At 44.0% G+C, this 16,559-nt stretch overlaps 1 protein-coding gene across 1 annotated transcript; it reads left to right on the top strand.

Annotated features, from left to right (window-relative positions):
* Window positions 1-10,574: 10,574 nt before the first annotated feature.
* On the top strand, window positions 10,575-13,482 carry LOC104603743 (small nuclear ribonucleoprotein SmD3b-like). Its single transcript, XM_010267847.3, has 5 exons — window positions 10,575-10,782; window positions 11,767-11,819; window positions 11,909-11,975; window positions 12,059-12,115; window positions 13,167-13,482. The coding sequence occupies exons 1-5, from the start codon at window positions 10,624-10,626 to the stop codon at window positions 13,227-13,229; spliced, it is 399 nt and encodes a 132-aa protein (XP_010266149.1). The 5' UTR covers window positions 10,575-10,623; the 3' UTR covers window positions 13,230-13,482.
* The last annotated feature ends 3,077 nt before the right edge of the window (window positions 13,483-16,559 follow it).

Here is a 16,559-nt window from a genome sequence, read left to right as displayed (position 1 = left end):
TTTTACTTTAAATGAAAATATGTTCAAAAATCATTTCAAACTTGATCAATCCGCCCAGGCCTTACTTGGCCCAACTTAGATTGTCCTTGAGTTGATAAACCCGAATTTGACTTTGGATTGGGCCAAGCTCGAGTTGCAACTAGGGTTGGGTCTTGAATCTTGATTGATCCTCTACCCGACCCAATCCACTCGAGTTGCACCCTTAGCATGTGATGAAACAAGTCAACCCTATGGTGTGCTGACTTTTGGTCCATGATTTTAAAGTTTAAACATTTGGGCTATGGTTGATTATGGTGGTCTAGAATTCTAGATACAAAATTTGTACCTAATTCAGTTTTGCATTTGTTTGGAATTATAATTTGTACTTTTACCTGATACAAAATTTATAATTTTTGTGTCAATAGCTCTCACTAACAATGCAAATTTGCACTTGATTCAGTTTTGTATCTATTTGTAATTATAATTTATGCATCTACTTAATACAAAATTTATAATTTTTGTGTCAATAGTTTTTCACTAGCAGTGTAAAATTTGTATCTCAAAAACTAATGCAAATTTTGTAACACCTTTCTACCACAATTATCTTTCATAGAAATCACATCATAATGCTTCTTATCTCACTCCCAAACAAATAACTCTCCTCGTACCTCTGTTTTCTTGCAATATAAGGTGAGACCACACCATTTTACTTTTTAGTTTAATTTTCACAAATAAATTAGACAACTAGACAAGGTGTCAATTCTGCAAGGTAACCAAACACAGCTATTATTTGACAGTTTCTGTAATTACAAAGGGACTACGGTGGTCTAGGGGCATATTAGTGTTTTGCCAAGGGTACGGAGAGAAAACTAGAAAGAGATGGTAAGATCTTGTAAATACAATAAGTCTAGGGAAGTTATGATTAATTTTCCCCCAACAGAACAAGTCACTGACTACTGTGCGTCTGTATTAGTAAAGCCTAAACGGATTCGAAACAACCACCCGAAAGGTGAACAAGAAAAATAAAAAACTGAATCAAACAAAAAATCAATCAAAACCGAATAGAAAATGCAGTTAATCCGACCGATTGATTCGGTATTTCTGTATTTTTTAAAAAACTGAAAACATCGGTTTTGTTTTGGTTAACTAATATAAGAATACCGTCGGTTAAGGAGATGTTTGAAACCGTGGCCGTTTTTCAAAAAAACGGTGCCACGTTGGCGTCACAGTCACCGTTTCGACGGCGATGTTGGCGTCACAACTCAACCGCAAGGGTGGTCCTCGTCCTCCCTCACAGTCAGTCAGTCACTGTTTTCGTTCGCCCTGCTTCTCCCTTCTCTTCTCGTCGTTCCATTTTCTTCTCCGCCGAGGCGCCAACGTTTCAGCCTTCACGCCTGGCTTCACCGCCGCCGCCCTGTTTCTTCCCCACCTCTCTCTCTCATATCTCAGACTAACGCAATCACACTAAAACCTCCATCTCCATTTTATTCTCTACCAAAGCATCAGGCCACTGCCCCCAATAACCAGGAATTGGTGCTCCCAGGCCACCGCCCACCAGGCCAGTTTGCGGTCGCCGGTCGGCCACCGCTCCGCCGTCCAAGTTCTCAAGTAACTTGTTTTTTCTTTTTTTTTTTTTTATTTTCAAGTGCAAAAACATATAGTATAAATAACCCGAAAAACCGTAATGCGGTTAACCGGTCCATCCCAAAAAAACCGCCCACCAATCACAATTGCATCGGTTCGGTTTTGGTTATGTTTTTGAAAAAATCAAACTGATTGGTTCAATTAAAAAAGAACTACGATTCAGTTAACCAGAATGTGAACACCCCTAGATGAAACTTGTGGTGGGTCGACCTTTGATCAAAGATTTCAAACATTTTAAAAAACACAAGGCTACATTTGTTTTAAGTGTAAATTCAGTTTTACACCGATGGAAAATACGAACCAGTTTAGTTGTCGATGGAAATTGGAACTGATAAATTTTGAAAATTTACACCGATCATGTTTGCTTGTCAAGGTGTAAATTCTGTGAAAATTTATATAAAGAAGGAAGGAAGAAGAGGAAGAAGAAAAAGAAGAAAAAGGAAGAAGGTTATCATGTGAAAATTGGGTCAAGCCATGGGTGGCATGACTCAATTTACACTTCTATATGAGAGGTACTAGATTGGTATGTTTTAAAAGTTCGCATAATGAATTATCATATTTTAAAGTTTAGGGACCAAAGTGTCACTAGAGCCAAATACAAGGTACTAGACGGAGAATTATTTGATAGGGTAAATTTCGTAAACTACCTTATTGTTTGCAAAATTGACTAACTCTACCCTTACCGTTTACATATTGTCAATTGACAATTGACGGTACCCAACTGGTGAACAAATAAACCCAAAATCATATCATTGGTGGTGACGACATTTCCCGGCCAAAAATGAATTCCCTCCTCATCTTGCATCAGGAATTTCTCCAACTGCTCCATCCCCAACCACCAATTTTGTACTTAGATTACAGAGTGAACAAATCCCTACTCTCTCTCTCCCCCCTTATTTCTTCGTTTTTTCGGAAAAGGTGGTTGAGACGGGAAAGAATTGAAACCTCCCAACGGGGCAACAAGCACGGCTGGGAGGCCCCCGTCCTAACTATAGACCGTGAGGCGGGGGTAGGGAGCCTTTCCTTCCTTCCATGAGATGATGCCGAGGTCTCTCCTCGGTGGGAAGGGAGTTCACTGCGGCAGTGAGGCTTGGTCGGCTGCGCAGCTGGATGTCGGGGAGGGAGTGAAGGAAATTGTTGCTGATACTGATACTGGGACACTTAGTGCAACACTTGCTGCTGGTGGAACTGAAGTTGCTGGAACTGTTGCATTTGGGCGTGCATGGCTCGCATGCACTGCATCAGGTCTTCGAACTGACCTTGGCTAGCCACCGGAGGGAGGATGGTGAGTTCAGCAAAGGTTGTTCCAATGGTAGAGGGTAATGGAACGGTCACGGGAGCCACCATCAGGGGCACATTCAGACTAGGTACCCCGTCCACGGAGAGGGGGACGGTGAACTGCCCGATGCAGACGGTGGGTAGTTGGAGTTGTTCATATGGGGTGTTCCGGCGTCTGGAGTTGCTAGAGGAAGCCATGGTGATGATGAGTTCTTTGAGGGAAGTTTCACAGAAGTTAGAGGAAGGCCTTTTGAACCGTTCCCACAGATGGCGCCAAATGATGCTGCACAATCTGGGCACTCCTAGCTGGCTGAGAGTTGGCTCCTACCTGTGATGGACGACACCTGAGAGGAAGAAGAAGATGAAGGGTTCCCGGGGAGCTCTCCCAGAGGGAACACTCCGATGGCTAAGTTAGAACTCTAGGGAAAGCTCAAAGAAGATACAGAGAGTTAAGAGTGTTGAAAGTGCTAGCTTCAATACCTTCGCCTTGTGAGGGTTGAGGTTCTTTTATATCAAAGCTCGGCCACATCTGGCATAACCGCCACTGCCCTAGCCATTACTGCCAGGGCAGGTGTGGCAGGTGCAAGTTGCTGCCACATACTGCTATTGCAAGGTACGGACTCGATAGGCGCGCCATGCTTTTCAGAGACGGCAAACAGAACGCCGCCTGGCAAGCAGAACGCTGCCTGGCAAGGGATCCGAGCCTTGCCACCGGATTCGGTAGGTACGGATGTCAGGCAGATCTCCTTGCAACCTATCGAGCTATTGTACGCTGAACCACCTGGGGCAGGTTTTCCTTGCACCGAGGTGCCGAGGTACACCGAGGTGCCCGCACTGGAGGCGGGCCTTAAGCAAGTTCGAACAAGAGTCTCGACGGTGCTGCCCCAAGGTATTTCTCCCTCGAGACACTTAGCCAAAAACCGAGGTGCTCCCTTCTTAGGAAGGGAGAGCTCGGGTCTCAAGGGGATCTCATGCCCTAAGAGGAGTTTGGGATCTCCCACACTTGGTGGGAGTCAAGGTCGGCCAAGCGCTAGTCCCCGGCGAGTCGCTTAACCCGTCGAGTGGCCAATGTTGGACTCGGCGGGTCCCTCCCGTCGAGTTACGATTGTGCTGTTAGGCTGAGCTGTTCATCGAGCCAGGTCACGCACACGTGTCCCTGTGCTACGAGGTCGGGCCAAATCACCCTCCATCAAGTATGTAATAGCTGTGTGACACATTTTTTCAGTTAACGTGCCTTTCATCCAAACGTTTTTATTCCATTAGACAGAAATTATTCATTATTTTATTATCTTTGTCAAAATAATTAAAAATAAAAAAAATGAAAAAAGAAAACGTAAATGAGTTCCAACTTCCAACACGTTTAGGTTTTCCTTTTTCATTGTTTTTATTTTTCATTATTTTGATAAAGATAATAAAATAATGGATAATTTCTGTCTAAGGGAACAAAAATATTTGGATGAAAGACACATTAACTAGAACATGTGTCACACAGTTATTACATGCTCATGCTCACTCATTATGCTTACCTTACGTGCCTACTACATCTGAATCCCCATCAAACCAGCCTATTCTTTAATGAACTAAAGAATAGGGGATCTAGGTTGTAAACTCATGAAGGCCTTAATCAAGAAAAAACCCATGAATCCCTCTGTTTTGCAAAAATCAATACAGCTCGGCAACCCAAGTCTTCTTAATGTAAAAATCAATCACCCTCCATCAATACAGACCGTATGCTATGGATAGCCACTAGTTTATGGAGTTTTCTAAGATACTATTGCACAAAAACACATAATTAAAATTCTACCCATAAAGCACAGTCATAATTAAAAAATGCTATCCATAAAGCAATACAGAGGAAGAGATGACCCACTATACATGTCGGGTTCCATGGTAATCTCAGAATAGAAGGGGAAGAAATGAGCAAAAGTTTAAATTCACTCCAAGTTCTGATCAGAAGACAAAATCATGATCAGTCACCTAGTTACTTGTCATATTCCATGAGATTGTAGTAAAACTTATTTATATTCTTTTGTTTTCTTTTATGCTAATCAGATAAGAAACAAGCAAAGGAGATATGCTCATCTGTAACAGATGTTTTGGCCTGAATAATCTATTTTTCTTGGCTCTTTTTTAGTGAGCTTTGAGGGCTGTTATTTCTGGCCCAACCACAACCTATTCTTGGAACTTTGAAGGATTTCTTTTTGGATCTTACAATTGATCCTTGTAGTCTGGAACCTATCCTTGGAGCTTTGAGGGCTGTAGTATGAAGTTACTGGTTTAACAGAGACAGAATCAAGAGAGAAAAAAAAAATGTTGTTGTATGAAGTTACTGGTTTAACAGAGACAGACTCAACAGAAAAAAAAAAAAAATTGTTGTAGCATGAAGTTACTAGTTTCACTATCCACCCATCAGAATAATTGTTCCCAAGCTTCTTACATTAAAATTATTTTTACCTGCTTTCGAACAATTAAGTGATTTGCTTCGAACAACATTTCCCCCTCTTTTTCTACGGGTCTTCATCTTTTTAAAGTTGAATTTGGGCATTTAAGAGAATAGGAAGATACTCTGTTCTGACCTCCTTTTGATAACAAATTGAAGTAATGATCGTCTCTCCTCTTTTAACTTCTGTGGGAATCAATCTTGGCCTGTGCATTTTATTTTTCACATTGTATTCTATACTGAGGAAGCAGACAGGTAATGTTAATGCAAAAATACATTTCAAGAAGGTGTTTTTTATTTTTCTGGTATGACAACTTCAAAAGAAAAATGAAAACAAAAAAAAAACATGAACACAGAAACCCATGGTGACTGATGTTTATTCAACATTTGTTCTGATCCAGAGACAGATTATCATATGAATGTAAAAACGAAACAAAAAATGACAATGGAAAGTAGACTTCTATCGATCAACACATAGAAAAAATGAAAGAGAGATTATACGATCAACATATACAGGGTATGTGGTACGTCAAGCTAAAAATCCCCTATTTGGTTTGCTTGATATGACCTGATACAAATCAAAAATAAAACGCGAGATCTGGAAGAGGCAGACGCCGGAAGCCATATCTAGAGCTCCGACGTTAAAATGAACGCAAATGGCTGTCGATATGGAAGAACAACGCCTTGAACGGTAGATCAACCGTTTTCTGGCAATGAAAATTGGTCTGGACGACCAGGGATGAAGGTAGACAACGGTGAGATTTGAAGGGGGAGCTCATTCAATGAAAGAAGACAATAATGGTTAAAAAATGAACGCAAGTCGCCAGAGGATGCAAAATCCGAGCTTGCCTTCGAAAAAATCGTGGAGATGGCACTGGCGAGATGACCGTTGGATGGCGTATGAGGAGAAGATAACACTCTGGATTGGCGTTCTCGACATTATTTTCTCACGAATGGCTTTTTTCCATTCTCATTGGGGTCTCACCATTTTGGTGCGACCCCGCGTATCGAGTTTTGGGAACCCGCGTCTCAGATCTCTCTTCCCATCCCATTTTTTTCTTCAAAACAAACACCTGATCAGTTCATTTCAATCAGAAACCATTGGGTTTTGATCTCATAGCGCTCAATCGCCGTTTGTGCGTCGAAGCGTCCATTTGTTAGTATTGGCTTTCCATCGGTGTTGGTTTGTCGATCGGTTTTCGACCTATATCGGACGCTGAATCCGGTGGAGTTTAAGAAGGGATGGAAGGATTTAGAAGGATAGCTTTTAGAACCTAAAGATGCTACGTTTAGCTTAGGGAAATGGACAAATTGATGAGGTGGATTTGGCCCTCCAATGACATTGTGACATGTGATATCTTGGAACAACTTGGTGACACCCGGAACCACTTAGGCAGCAACTTGCCTTAGCCAAGATGATGGCGACTTGGCACAGGTGCTGACCTGGTGACCTGGCACAGGCGCCGAACTGGCGACTTGGCAACCTGGCACAAGCGTCGACCTGGTGACATCGACCACAATTCAGGTCGGCAAGAAGCACCTCGTCCAGGGCCGACTTGCAGCACTTCATCACTAGCCGAAGTGACCTCGACGCAAGGAGCGACCTCCCTCGAGGGCGTGCCAACCTGATTGAGGTCTAGGTGGCGACTTGCGAGACATGATCGTCAACAAATTCGGCATGCCTATCCCAACACTCCCACGATCATTGGAAGTTAGCCCACGTGCCAAACGTTCCAGAGGGTGGTCAACGTGCATGGCGGTTGCCTCCGGGAATCTCAGACCACTTAGGCGACCTCTTGGAAATCTCAGATGCGGTGCGTGAAGTCCACGCCAAACAATGCCTATATAAAGGCACCAACCCCAATGGCATAGGGGGGGCAAGTAAGCATATTCTAGCTCTCATACTTTATGATTTTTAGCTCACAGTCTACTATGAGAGTACTGACTTAATCATCAGAGCGACCTCGCCGGATTAGCCACCCCGGGTCCTCTGACATTGATTCCTTGCAGGTCTCTAAAGAACTATGAAGCTCAACAATCAATCCAGCTCGGCACCTAATAGGCAACTCGACACCTAATAGGCAGCTCAGCCCTCTGGTCAGCTCGTCACCTAATATGCAGCTCGACACCTAATAGGCAGCTCGGCCTCCAGGTCCTCACCCAGCAAACTTCTCCACTTTGGCCTCTAAGTCATCGGCCACTTGGAAGCAGACCGAATGACGAGGTACTTAGCACAAAAAATTGATACTTCACCAAAAATTGATTCATCAATTGGCACCGTCCGTGGGAGATGCTACAAAAAGCTAAGTTCTCATCTTCTTAAAGGCTAAGTCTTCTTCTTCCAGAAAGCTAAGTTCTCACCTTTTAGAAATTGAAGCTCTCACTTTCTAGTTTCCATTTTTTATGAATTCAAAGACTATGCAGGAAGTTGATGGCCAACAGACTAAGCAGCTCTGCCGACTTTATTTCAACTCGGATAAAGCATCATCAGTCCTCTTCACGAGGTACCCTCTACAAGATGAGCTCTTCGTGGCTTCTGCGGGAGTTGGCGGCCAACGAACTGTATGGACGCCTCTTGCCGATCGAGCCTTCCAAGGCTCCCATGCAAGCTGGTGACCTAAAGTCAGTAGTGTTGCCCCCTTAGGTCGAGCTCCCAGTAGCTTCTTGTAGGAGTGAGTGACCGATGTCACTAACGAGACTAATGCAGCGCAGCCATAGCTCTAAAGTGCCAAACTGATAAAAGACCTCGGCACCACATAAGACCCAGTCGCCTCTTCGGCATGGGCAAAACCAAGGGTAAAGAGAGTGAACTGCAAGTTGCTCCCAGAGCCTAAGGGCTAAAGCAGTTCGTATTCAGCACGAGAAAACAAAAGAAAGACTAATTTGCTCTCAACACCATGATGGATGCAAACTTGATTTCTTCATAGCCGACCTCCACCTCGGTTGCAGGCTCCGCATCAAACTCACTGGCTAGGGCCAGCTTGAAGAACGCTGTGTCGAAGTCTACCTAGGTGGAGCAACCTGATAAAGCAGTCACACAAAACCCCCCCTTAAGGACAGCATGATGAGCTTCACTCTTGAGGTACTTAGCCGGATCTCAGAACCTCTTGATGGTCACATCCCTAATAAGGTAGATGTCCTCGGGGTACCTGCTCCACCTCTCCTCGAGCAGATGAATTCGCTCTCGGGCCCCGAAAATAAAGGTGGCGAGGTCCTACACAAGGCTGCAAATGCTTGGACTCTTCCAACCTGAGAAGCAAATTGGATCGACGCTTATGAGCTCATCGAATTAGTCATTCCAGGCCAAAAGGAGCAATCTACTCCCTTCGTCGAGTTACTTTCATCTCGGGAGTGGAGGACAATTGATGAGGGTGGATTTGGCCCTCCAATGACATTGTGACACGTGATATCTCGGAACAACTGGGTGATACCCAGAACTACTTAGGCAACAACTTGCCATAGCCAAGATGATGGCAACCTGGCACAGGCGCCGAACTGGCGACCTGGCACAGGCACCGACCTAGCAACCTAACACAGGCGCCGACTTGGCGACCTCGCACAGGTGCCGCGGCCTGGCACAGGCGCCGACCTGGCGACCTCGACCACAATTCAGGTCGGCAAGAAGCACCTCGTCCAGGGTCGACCTGCAGCACCTCATCACTAGCCGAAGTGATCTCGATGCAAGGAGCGACCTCCCTCGAGGGCATGCCGACCTAATTGAGGTCTAGGTGGCGACTTGCGAGACGTACTCGTCGACAAATTCGGCATGCCTATCCCAACACTCCCACGATCCTTGGAAGTTGGCCCACGTACCAAAGGTTCCGAAGGGTGGTCAACGTGCGTGGCGATTGCCTCCGGGAATCTCGGACCACTTAGGTGACCTCTTGGAAATCTCGAATGCGGTGCGTGAAGCCCACGCTAAACAATGCCTATATAGAGGCACCAACCCCAATGGCATAGGGGGCAAGTAAGCATATTCTAGCTCTCATACTTTACGATTTCTAGCTCGTAGTCTACTATGAGAGTACTGACTTAATCATCGGAGCGACCTCGTCAGGTTAGCCACCCTGGGTCCTCTGACATTGATTCCTTGCAGGTCTCTAAAGAACTACGAAGCTCAACAATCAATCTAGCTCGCCACCAGTCAGCTCAACACCTAATAGGCAGGTCGACACCTAATAGGCAGCTGGACACTCTGGTCAGCTCGGCACCTAATAGGCAGCTCGGCCCTCTGGTCAGCTCGTCACCTAATAGGCAGCTGGACACTCTGGTCAGCTCGGCACCTAATAGGCATCTCGGCACCTAATAGATAGCTCGACCTCCAGGTCCTCACCCAGCAAAAATCTCCACTTCGGCCTTTGAGTCATCGGCCACTTGGAAGTAGACCGAATGATGAGGTACTTAGCACAAAAAACTGATACTTCACCAAAAATTGATTCATCAATTTAGCAATGCTTCATCTTTGTTATATTCGTCGTCATGCTCCATTGAATCGATATTGACAAATGGAATCTGGTCGAAGCATCATGATGAAGTTACCTTCAGATCTGTTGTGGTGAATGGGTGGGTATTGATCAATGTTGTGTGTTGTGGGTTTCATGTTGAGTATGAGAGCTAGAATATGCTTAAGTCAGTACTCTCATAGTAGATTGCGAGCTAAAAATCACAAAAGTATGAGAGCTGGAATATGCTTACTTGCCCCCTCATGTCATTGGGGTTGGTGCCCTTTATATAGGCATTGTTTGGCGTGGGCTTCATGCACCATATCCAAGATTTCTGAGAGGTCGCCTAAGTGGTCTGAGATTCCCAGAGGCAACTGCCATGCACGTTGACCACCCTCCGGATCGTTCGGTACGTGGGCCAACTTCCAAGGATCGTGGGAGTGTTGGGATATGCATGCCGAATTTGTCGGCAAGCACATCTCGTAGGTCGCTAGTTCGGCGCCTGTGCCAGGTCGCCAGTTGGGACACCATCATCTTGGCTAAAGCAAGTTGTTGCCTAAGAGGTTCCGGATGTCACCTAATTGTTCCGAGATGCCACGTGTCACAATGATAGGGCCAAATCCGCTCTCATGAAATAACAAGGGAGGTTTTAGACAATTGAAAAAAAAGTTAAGGATACTTTAAGACAATAACTATAGAGTATGGGTGGAATTAGTTAATTTCACAAAAAGTAGGGATAATTTAAAAAACTTACGCTATTTGATATGCTTCTATAATTACAAATCGGCATCTAGTACTCGGGTCATAGTAGGGTTTTGGGGAGACAGAAGAAAGATAGCCATGAGCAGGAGCTTGGGGATACCAGTAAAGCTCCTACACGAAGCAGCAGGGCATGTGGTGACGGTGGAACTAAAGAGCGGAGAGCTTTACAGAGGTAGCATGATTGAATGCGAAGACAACTGGAATTGCCAACTAGAAAACATTACCTTCACCGCCAAGGTATTCCTTGTCATTTCTTTTTCTTTTTCTTTGTTTTTTTTTTTCAATTTCCTTTTCAGTGCTTCCTCCTTTCTCGGTTTCTTAGAGATACCACGTTTTTCTGTATTTTCCGGTTCTTTCTCTTTCTATGCGCGGGCATGCTTAATATGATTTGTGGTTTTCTGATTTGTATGTGTAAACCTTAAGATAAAACCCTAGATCTTAGGTCCTTCAGCTTTCACAATTGGTGCACCTTATTGGCACTGGTTTCAGTTCCGAATCGTCCATGAGTTATAGTTTTAAATAAGTGACTCCCAGATACTTTAGACTTGATAAGCCCTATCAAATGCCCTGGTACGACGGGTTGTCATGCAACTGATTCCACTTCGAACCTAATGGCTAATGCAGATCGCGACTGGATTTTGTACTAGTACAGTCAACAGTGGTACTTATTTGGTAGGCATATTACATTATTTATTCGGTAATGTGATACAGCTTTGACCAGTGCATCTCTATGAAGCACAACGACCAAGTCATTCCAGCCCAAAGAGAAGGCTGATTTAAGACCTTGTAGCACTGAGTGGAGCTTAGCCCTTGCCAATCTCTAACAAGAAATGGGTAGCTTGATAAGGTATTTGCCAAGGTGTCTTTAAACACTACAACACATGTCTATCCCACTTCCCTTGTCATTATTTCCCGTTTATATTTGAGGTTTATCTAGTTGCAATCAGGGAGATGGAGGATTTATTGAATACTATAATAATCCAAAATTGTTGTTTAAGACACAAGGAAAGATATTATGTTTCTAGTTTATTCATTATTTATTTACTATATCTCAATAAATCGATGTTTCACCTGAATGTCATCATACATCTATTTTTTTTGCTATTTTGAGTTTAATTCTTTGTCTCAGCCCTGATATGTAGTTATTCTTCACTTAATATACATCTCATCTAATCTATACCCTGACTTATATTTGTTGCTGATGTGTTATCTTATCCATAGGATGGGAAGGTGTCACAGCTCGAGCATGTATTCATCCGAGGTAGCAAAGTCAGGTAGCTCTTTTGTTATTTCTATTTGAGAATAGTTATTTTTGAGGAATTAACTACAACCGATTCCTAATTGAAGTTATTGTCTCCTTCAGGTTTATGGTCATACCTGATATGCTCAAGAATGCTCCAATGTTTAAGCGCCTGGATGCTAGAATCAAGGTAAGGGTGCTATGCTTGTGCTTGCTTTTTATCTTCCAAGATCTTCCTCAAATCCATTTAATTTCTCTATCTACTTCTTGAAGGGTAAAGGCACTTCACTTGGAGTTGGCCGTGGCCGTGCCGTTGCAATGCGAGCTAGAGTAAGTTTTCACTATTATTTGATGTCCATTAAAGTTAGCATAAAAACCAAGGGTCATCTACTATTCTTTGATTAATGATGAGAATTCTTAAAATTTTCATTAGTAATTTAGGTGATGTCTGGTACGGTGACTGTTTCTACTTGAAATGCTGCTATATATCAGCACCACCTAGGTGTTTTGAGTTTAAACGCCAATTTTCTGTTTGATTGAGACTGTTTTGAGTTAAAACAGTCATCAAACACTTATACTAGAAACATAAACATAAATGAAGGGGTGTTGGGGGGCACCAAATTGACGTATCCTCCATCAACTGGCTGTTTGAAGAAACAGTCCAATGATTTAGTTCTTAATTGGTATCTTATGTGGCACTTAGAGATATATTCTGGTGTTCAGGTAGCTGTTAAAATGGATATACACCGTTTAATACCCATAAACCCTAAGCAAGGCTTCTTTTTTAGTTTCGTTCCAATTTTTAGTTATAGGGTTCCTTTTTTAGTTCTATGCTTCTAGAACCATTAGATCTGCATCTAGATGTTAATCTATGTGTAATAATGAATTAATCATCAGAAAACATTTATTTTTAAATTTGAACATTGGATAAAATCAGTGTAGTAAGGTGGTGTCACATTGAATATAAACATTTCATTTTAAACTTGTTAAATGCCTAGCTGACCATAAGTACCAACCAAACAAGTTTGGCAGTTTGCCTCTCTAAACCTTTGAGCCTGAAATGGCAATGGCACGAAACACAACCTTAGTAGTCACATTCATAACACGTTAAACAAAGAGTATTAGTAAAGTGAAGAGAAAAAAACTCTATTTAGTGGGGGTTGGGGTGGGGGGTGCAAGTGGAACTTTGATTTGTGAGTTTAAATATATTTGTTGGTTCCATTAGAAAAACCCTTGTAATGGGAAAAGAAAATGAAATGCCTAATAACCGTTTATAGCTTTTGACTTTCGAGTAAGCAGAGGTTCACCAAATATCACTAGTCTTTAAAACAATCAAAAATATATTTATTTGACACCTTTATTTGCCTTGTCATCTCTTCAGGCTCAAGCTGCTGGTCGTGGTGCTGCACCTGGTAGGGGTGTTGTGCCACCCGTGCGGAGGTAGTCTATCCTAAATGGATTTCCAGCAGCTTCTTCATAGTGGGACTTCTCTTGTACTAGGAGGGGCTTGAATGTTTCTTTGCGAGATTTTCTTTTAATTGCCGAAGAAAAAAGGTGGTGGAAGTAAATGCCTTGTCATTAGATTTTGTCTTGTCAGCTTTTAGGCTAACTTTATGCATAGACTACTACCAAGTTTCTATGTACCATTATCGTGAACAGAAATACAGAATGAGCAAGAGACACCACTGGTTATTGAAGATGCCCCTCTTCTCTGAAGTGAGATTGGTTACTGTGATATAATTGTTAATTAAATTTATTATAGCCTGGGCAACAGACCTTTTTCTTTTTTTTTCGTTTATTTGTGCGTGCGAGAGAGCGAGCCAACCCTTAGTTACCAATTGTCCGACTGCCGAGTCCCAATTTCCAGGCTTCCAGCTTAGTTTCTTAAGTGTATCCTCGTTATTGGCAGAACACACTGGGCTCGTATTGGACCTATTGGTTCTGCGTATGATCTATTCTCTGAATTATGATGGGTTCTGTTGTTTATTTTTGATAGAGATGAATAAACTGTATTAGCTGAAAGGCCAAGAAACATAGTTCTGTACATCACGAAGATCGGTTGGCAATTGATCAAAATACATGAAAGAGTGAACTCAGTTTTGCCTTTCTTAAAAACCCTGATTCCCTGATAACCATTTAATGGGTTTCGTTACTTGATTAGCCATTACATGGGGTGAGGTGGGGGGGGGGGTGTCAATTGGATTGGAGACTGTATTTGGTCCAATTCAATCCAGTCCAATGAATGCTTTGGACCATTTTGGACCATCCAATTTGTTCAAATTTGTTTTAATTTAGATTGGTTCCAACTTAAGCTTGATCTATTGACACTTGTATTCTTATCTTCTATCGATAGATGGTCTATTGTCTCAATCCAGCCCAATTCAATATAAATTCATTATGGATGGACCATGTCCAATCCAATTTAATAAATATTTTGGACCATTAAGGCTCGATGGTCTAATTCAATGTCTTATTGGTCTGTCCAATCTGCCCAAAGTGATTTTGATTTGGATGGATTCCAATGCATGAGAAATATGAAACGAAGGAGACGGTAATGTTATCTCTGTGTAATGGAATAGATTCATGAGGTGTTAGCAACATTCTGGTTTTTGTAAGAAACTGAATCACTTTCATCCAAGTTCAAAGTATCAATACAGTCCAATATGCCGATGGGGTGTATTGGACTTTGTAACACTGCATTTATTAAGTTTTTCTTTTAATCTATTCAAATTCATGGGGATCAGTATAAGGACTGCTTACCTTGAAATGAGTCTGCGTTCTGTGCATCCGTGGGTTCACGGGATACGTGAACCTGCCAATGAGAGGCGATCATGTCGGCTGGGTGACATTGAGAGTAAAGTGGCTGGTTCAACCGGACACAAAATGACAAAAATCGACCATTCCAAAATTTGTTCGAACTCTCACTCCTCCCTCCCATTCCAAAATTTGTTCGAACTCACTCCTCCCTCCCATTCTTCTTTTTCTTCTTCACAGTTGCTCATTATTCTAATATTGAATGGGCGTCTTTCAATGCTTCAAGAATGACGAACATTAATTTAGGTGTACTCCAATGACCTAAGTTCGAATGATCTGAAATCTAAAAATTCAAGGGACGGGGGTTCTATACTTGTAGAGCTCTTAACCATCTTATGCTTGAGCATGGGGCTGTGTGTTGGCTGGGTTCCACATGGGTGCCATAAATGTTGAAAAACAAATTCTGATTAGCCATGGGCACTTCATATGGTTTTCTAGGTGGTCTTACCAGGTATGAGCTTGTGGCTTGCAAGCTAGAAATGTACGTGTTTATCATTGTATATATAATTGTAAAGGAAAAAAAGTGACACTGACAAGCGATTCTTCTTATTCTTGTGTGTATGGGTTAATAAGAAAAAGTTGTTGCTGGACCGGTAGTGAAACAGGTGCTGTCTCAAGGTTTATATTAGCTTTTGAGGCTGAAATTGTAACAGCAGATTGCTGTAAACAAATCGTTCCTGTGGAAGCAAAAAGTAGGAGTTAAAATGAAAGGAGAAATATAGTGGGTTGACGGCATTCCCGTATGATGTAACCATTTTTGGTCACGTACCATTTTTTGGGATGTGTAAAATTTTTTGGCTAAGTACCTCGTGTTTGACCTGGTGGTGACGTGCCTTGGTGATGAGCTACTTGGTGGCGAACTGCCCGGTGGCGAACTGCCTGATTGCGAACTGCTTGATGGCGAACTGCCTGGTGGCGAACTGCCTGGTGGCGAACTGCCTGATGGCGAACTGCCTGGTGGCGAACTGCCTGGTGGCGAACTGCCCGGCAGTGCTCCCTGGTGGCAAACTGCCTGGTGACGAACTGCCTGGTGGCGAACTGCCCGGCAGTGCTACCTGGTAGCGAACTGCCTGATGGCGAACTGCCTGGTGACAAACTGCCTGATGGCGAACTGCCTGGTGGCGAACTGCCTGGCAGTGCTACCTGGTGGCGAACTGCCTGGTAGTGTTCCCTGATGGCGAACTCGTCACTTGACTTGCTCTTAGGCGGTCTGCAACTCAGAGGATGGTGGAGCTCCCTGGTGCAGCGCTACCCGACTACCCCCTGCGTGAGGTGATTTTCTCTCCTTTGTAAACGGCGGGAGCTGAGGGACCTGCGGGAACTGAATCAGAGGACCCGGGGGTATTTTCCCGGCGGGGACTCTCCGATGCCTAAGTTAGCATTCTGATTACAGAGGGCTTGGAGAGAAATGAGAGAGCTAGAGAGCGGGGGTTACCATACTCTTTTTTCTCCTTTTCTGGCTTTGGGGGTTGGAGTCCTTATATAGTGGTGCCCTCGCGGGTTAGGTGGGTAAAAAGCCTTCAAATGGTAAGACGTCATATCCCGTCAGAACCGGGGTACGGTGATGAACTCCTCGAGGTTGTCAGGTCGGCGCCTGTCAGTCGACGGGTCGGTGTCCGGGCCAGGTTGCCAGGCCGGCGCCTGTGTCTGTCGGCGGGTCGGTGTTCGGGCCAGGTTGCCAGGTCGGCGCCTGTGTCAGTCGGCGGGTCGGTGTCCGGACCAGGTTGCCAGGTCGGCGCCTGTGTCAGGGTCAGGTCATCAGGTCGGCGCCTATGTCCGGGTCATGTTGTCAGGTTGGCGCCTGTGTCCGGGCCAGATCGCTAGGTCGGCGCCTGCGTCCGGGCCAGATTGCCAGATCGGCGCATGTGGCAGGCTCATCCGGCCAGGTTGCGCAGGTCGCGCCAGGCTGCGCGCAGTTCGCGTGCAAGTCGCGCGCAGGCCGTGCCAGGTCGCGCGCAGG

This window comes from Nelumbo nucifera, chromosome 5, assembly GCF_055504915.1.
Source record: "Nelumbo nucifera cultivar China Antique chromosome 5, China Antique-T2T, whole genome shotgun sequence".
Lineage (NCBI taxonomy): Eukaryota > Viridiplantae > Streptophyta > Magnoliopsida > Proteales > Nelumbonaceae > Nelumbo > Nelumbo nucifera.
This window is presented reverse-complemented; position numbering and strand designations above follow the sequence as displayed.

What these genes read in the sequence shown, in the direction of transcription:
- LOC104603743 (XM_010267847.3), top strand. Translation starts at nt 10,624, where the DNA reads ATGAGCAGGAGCTTGGGGATACCAGTAAAGCTCCTACACGAAGCAGCA. An exon ending in ACATTACCTTCACCGCCAAG is followed by an intron (nt 10,783 to 11,766) that starts GTATTCCTTGTC and finishes TCTTATCCATAG; the next exon opens with GATGGGAAGGTGTCACAGCT. An exon ending in ATCCGAGGTAGCAAAGTCAG is followed by an intron (nt 11,820 to 11,908) that starts GTAGCTCTTTTG and finishes TGTCTCCTTCAG; the next exon opens with GTTTATGGTCATACCTGATA.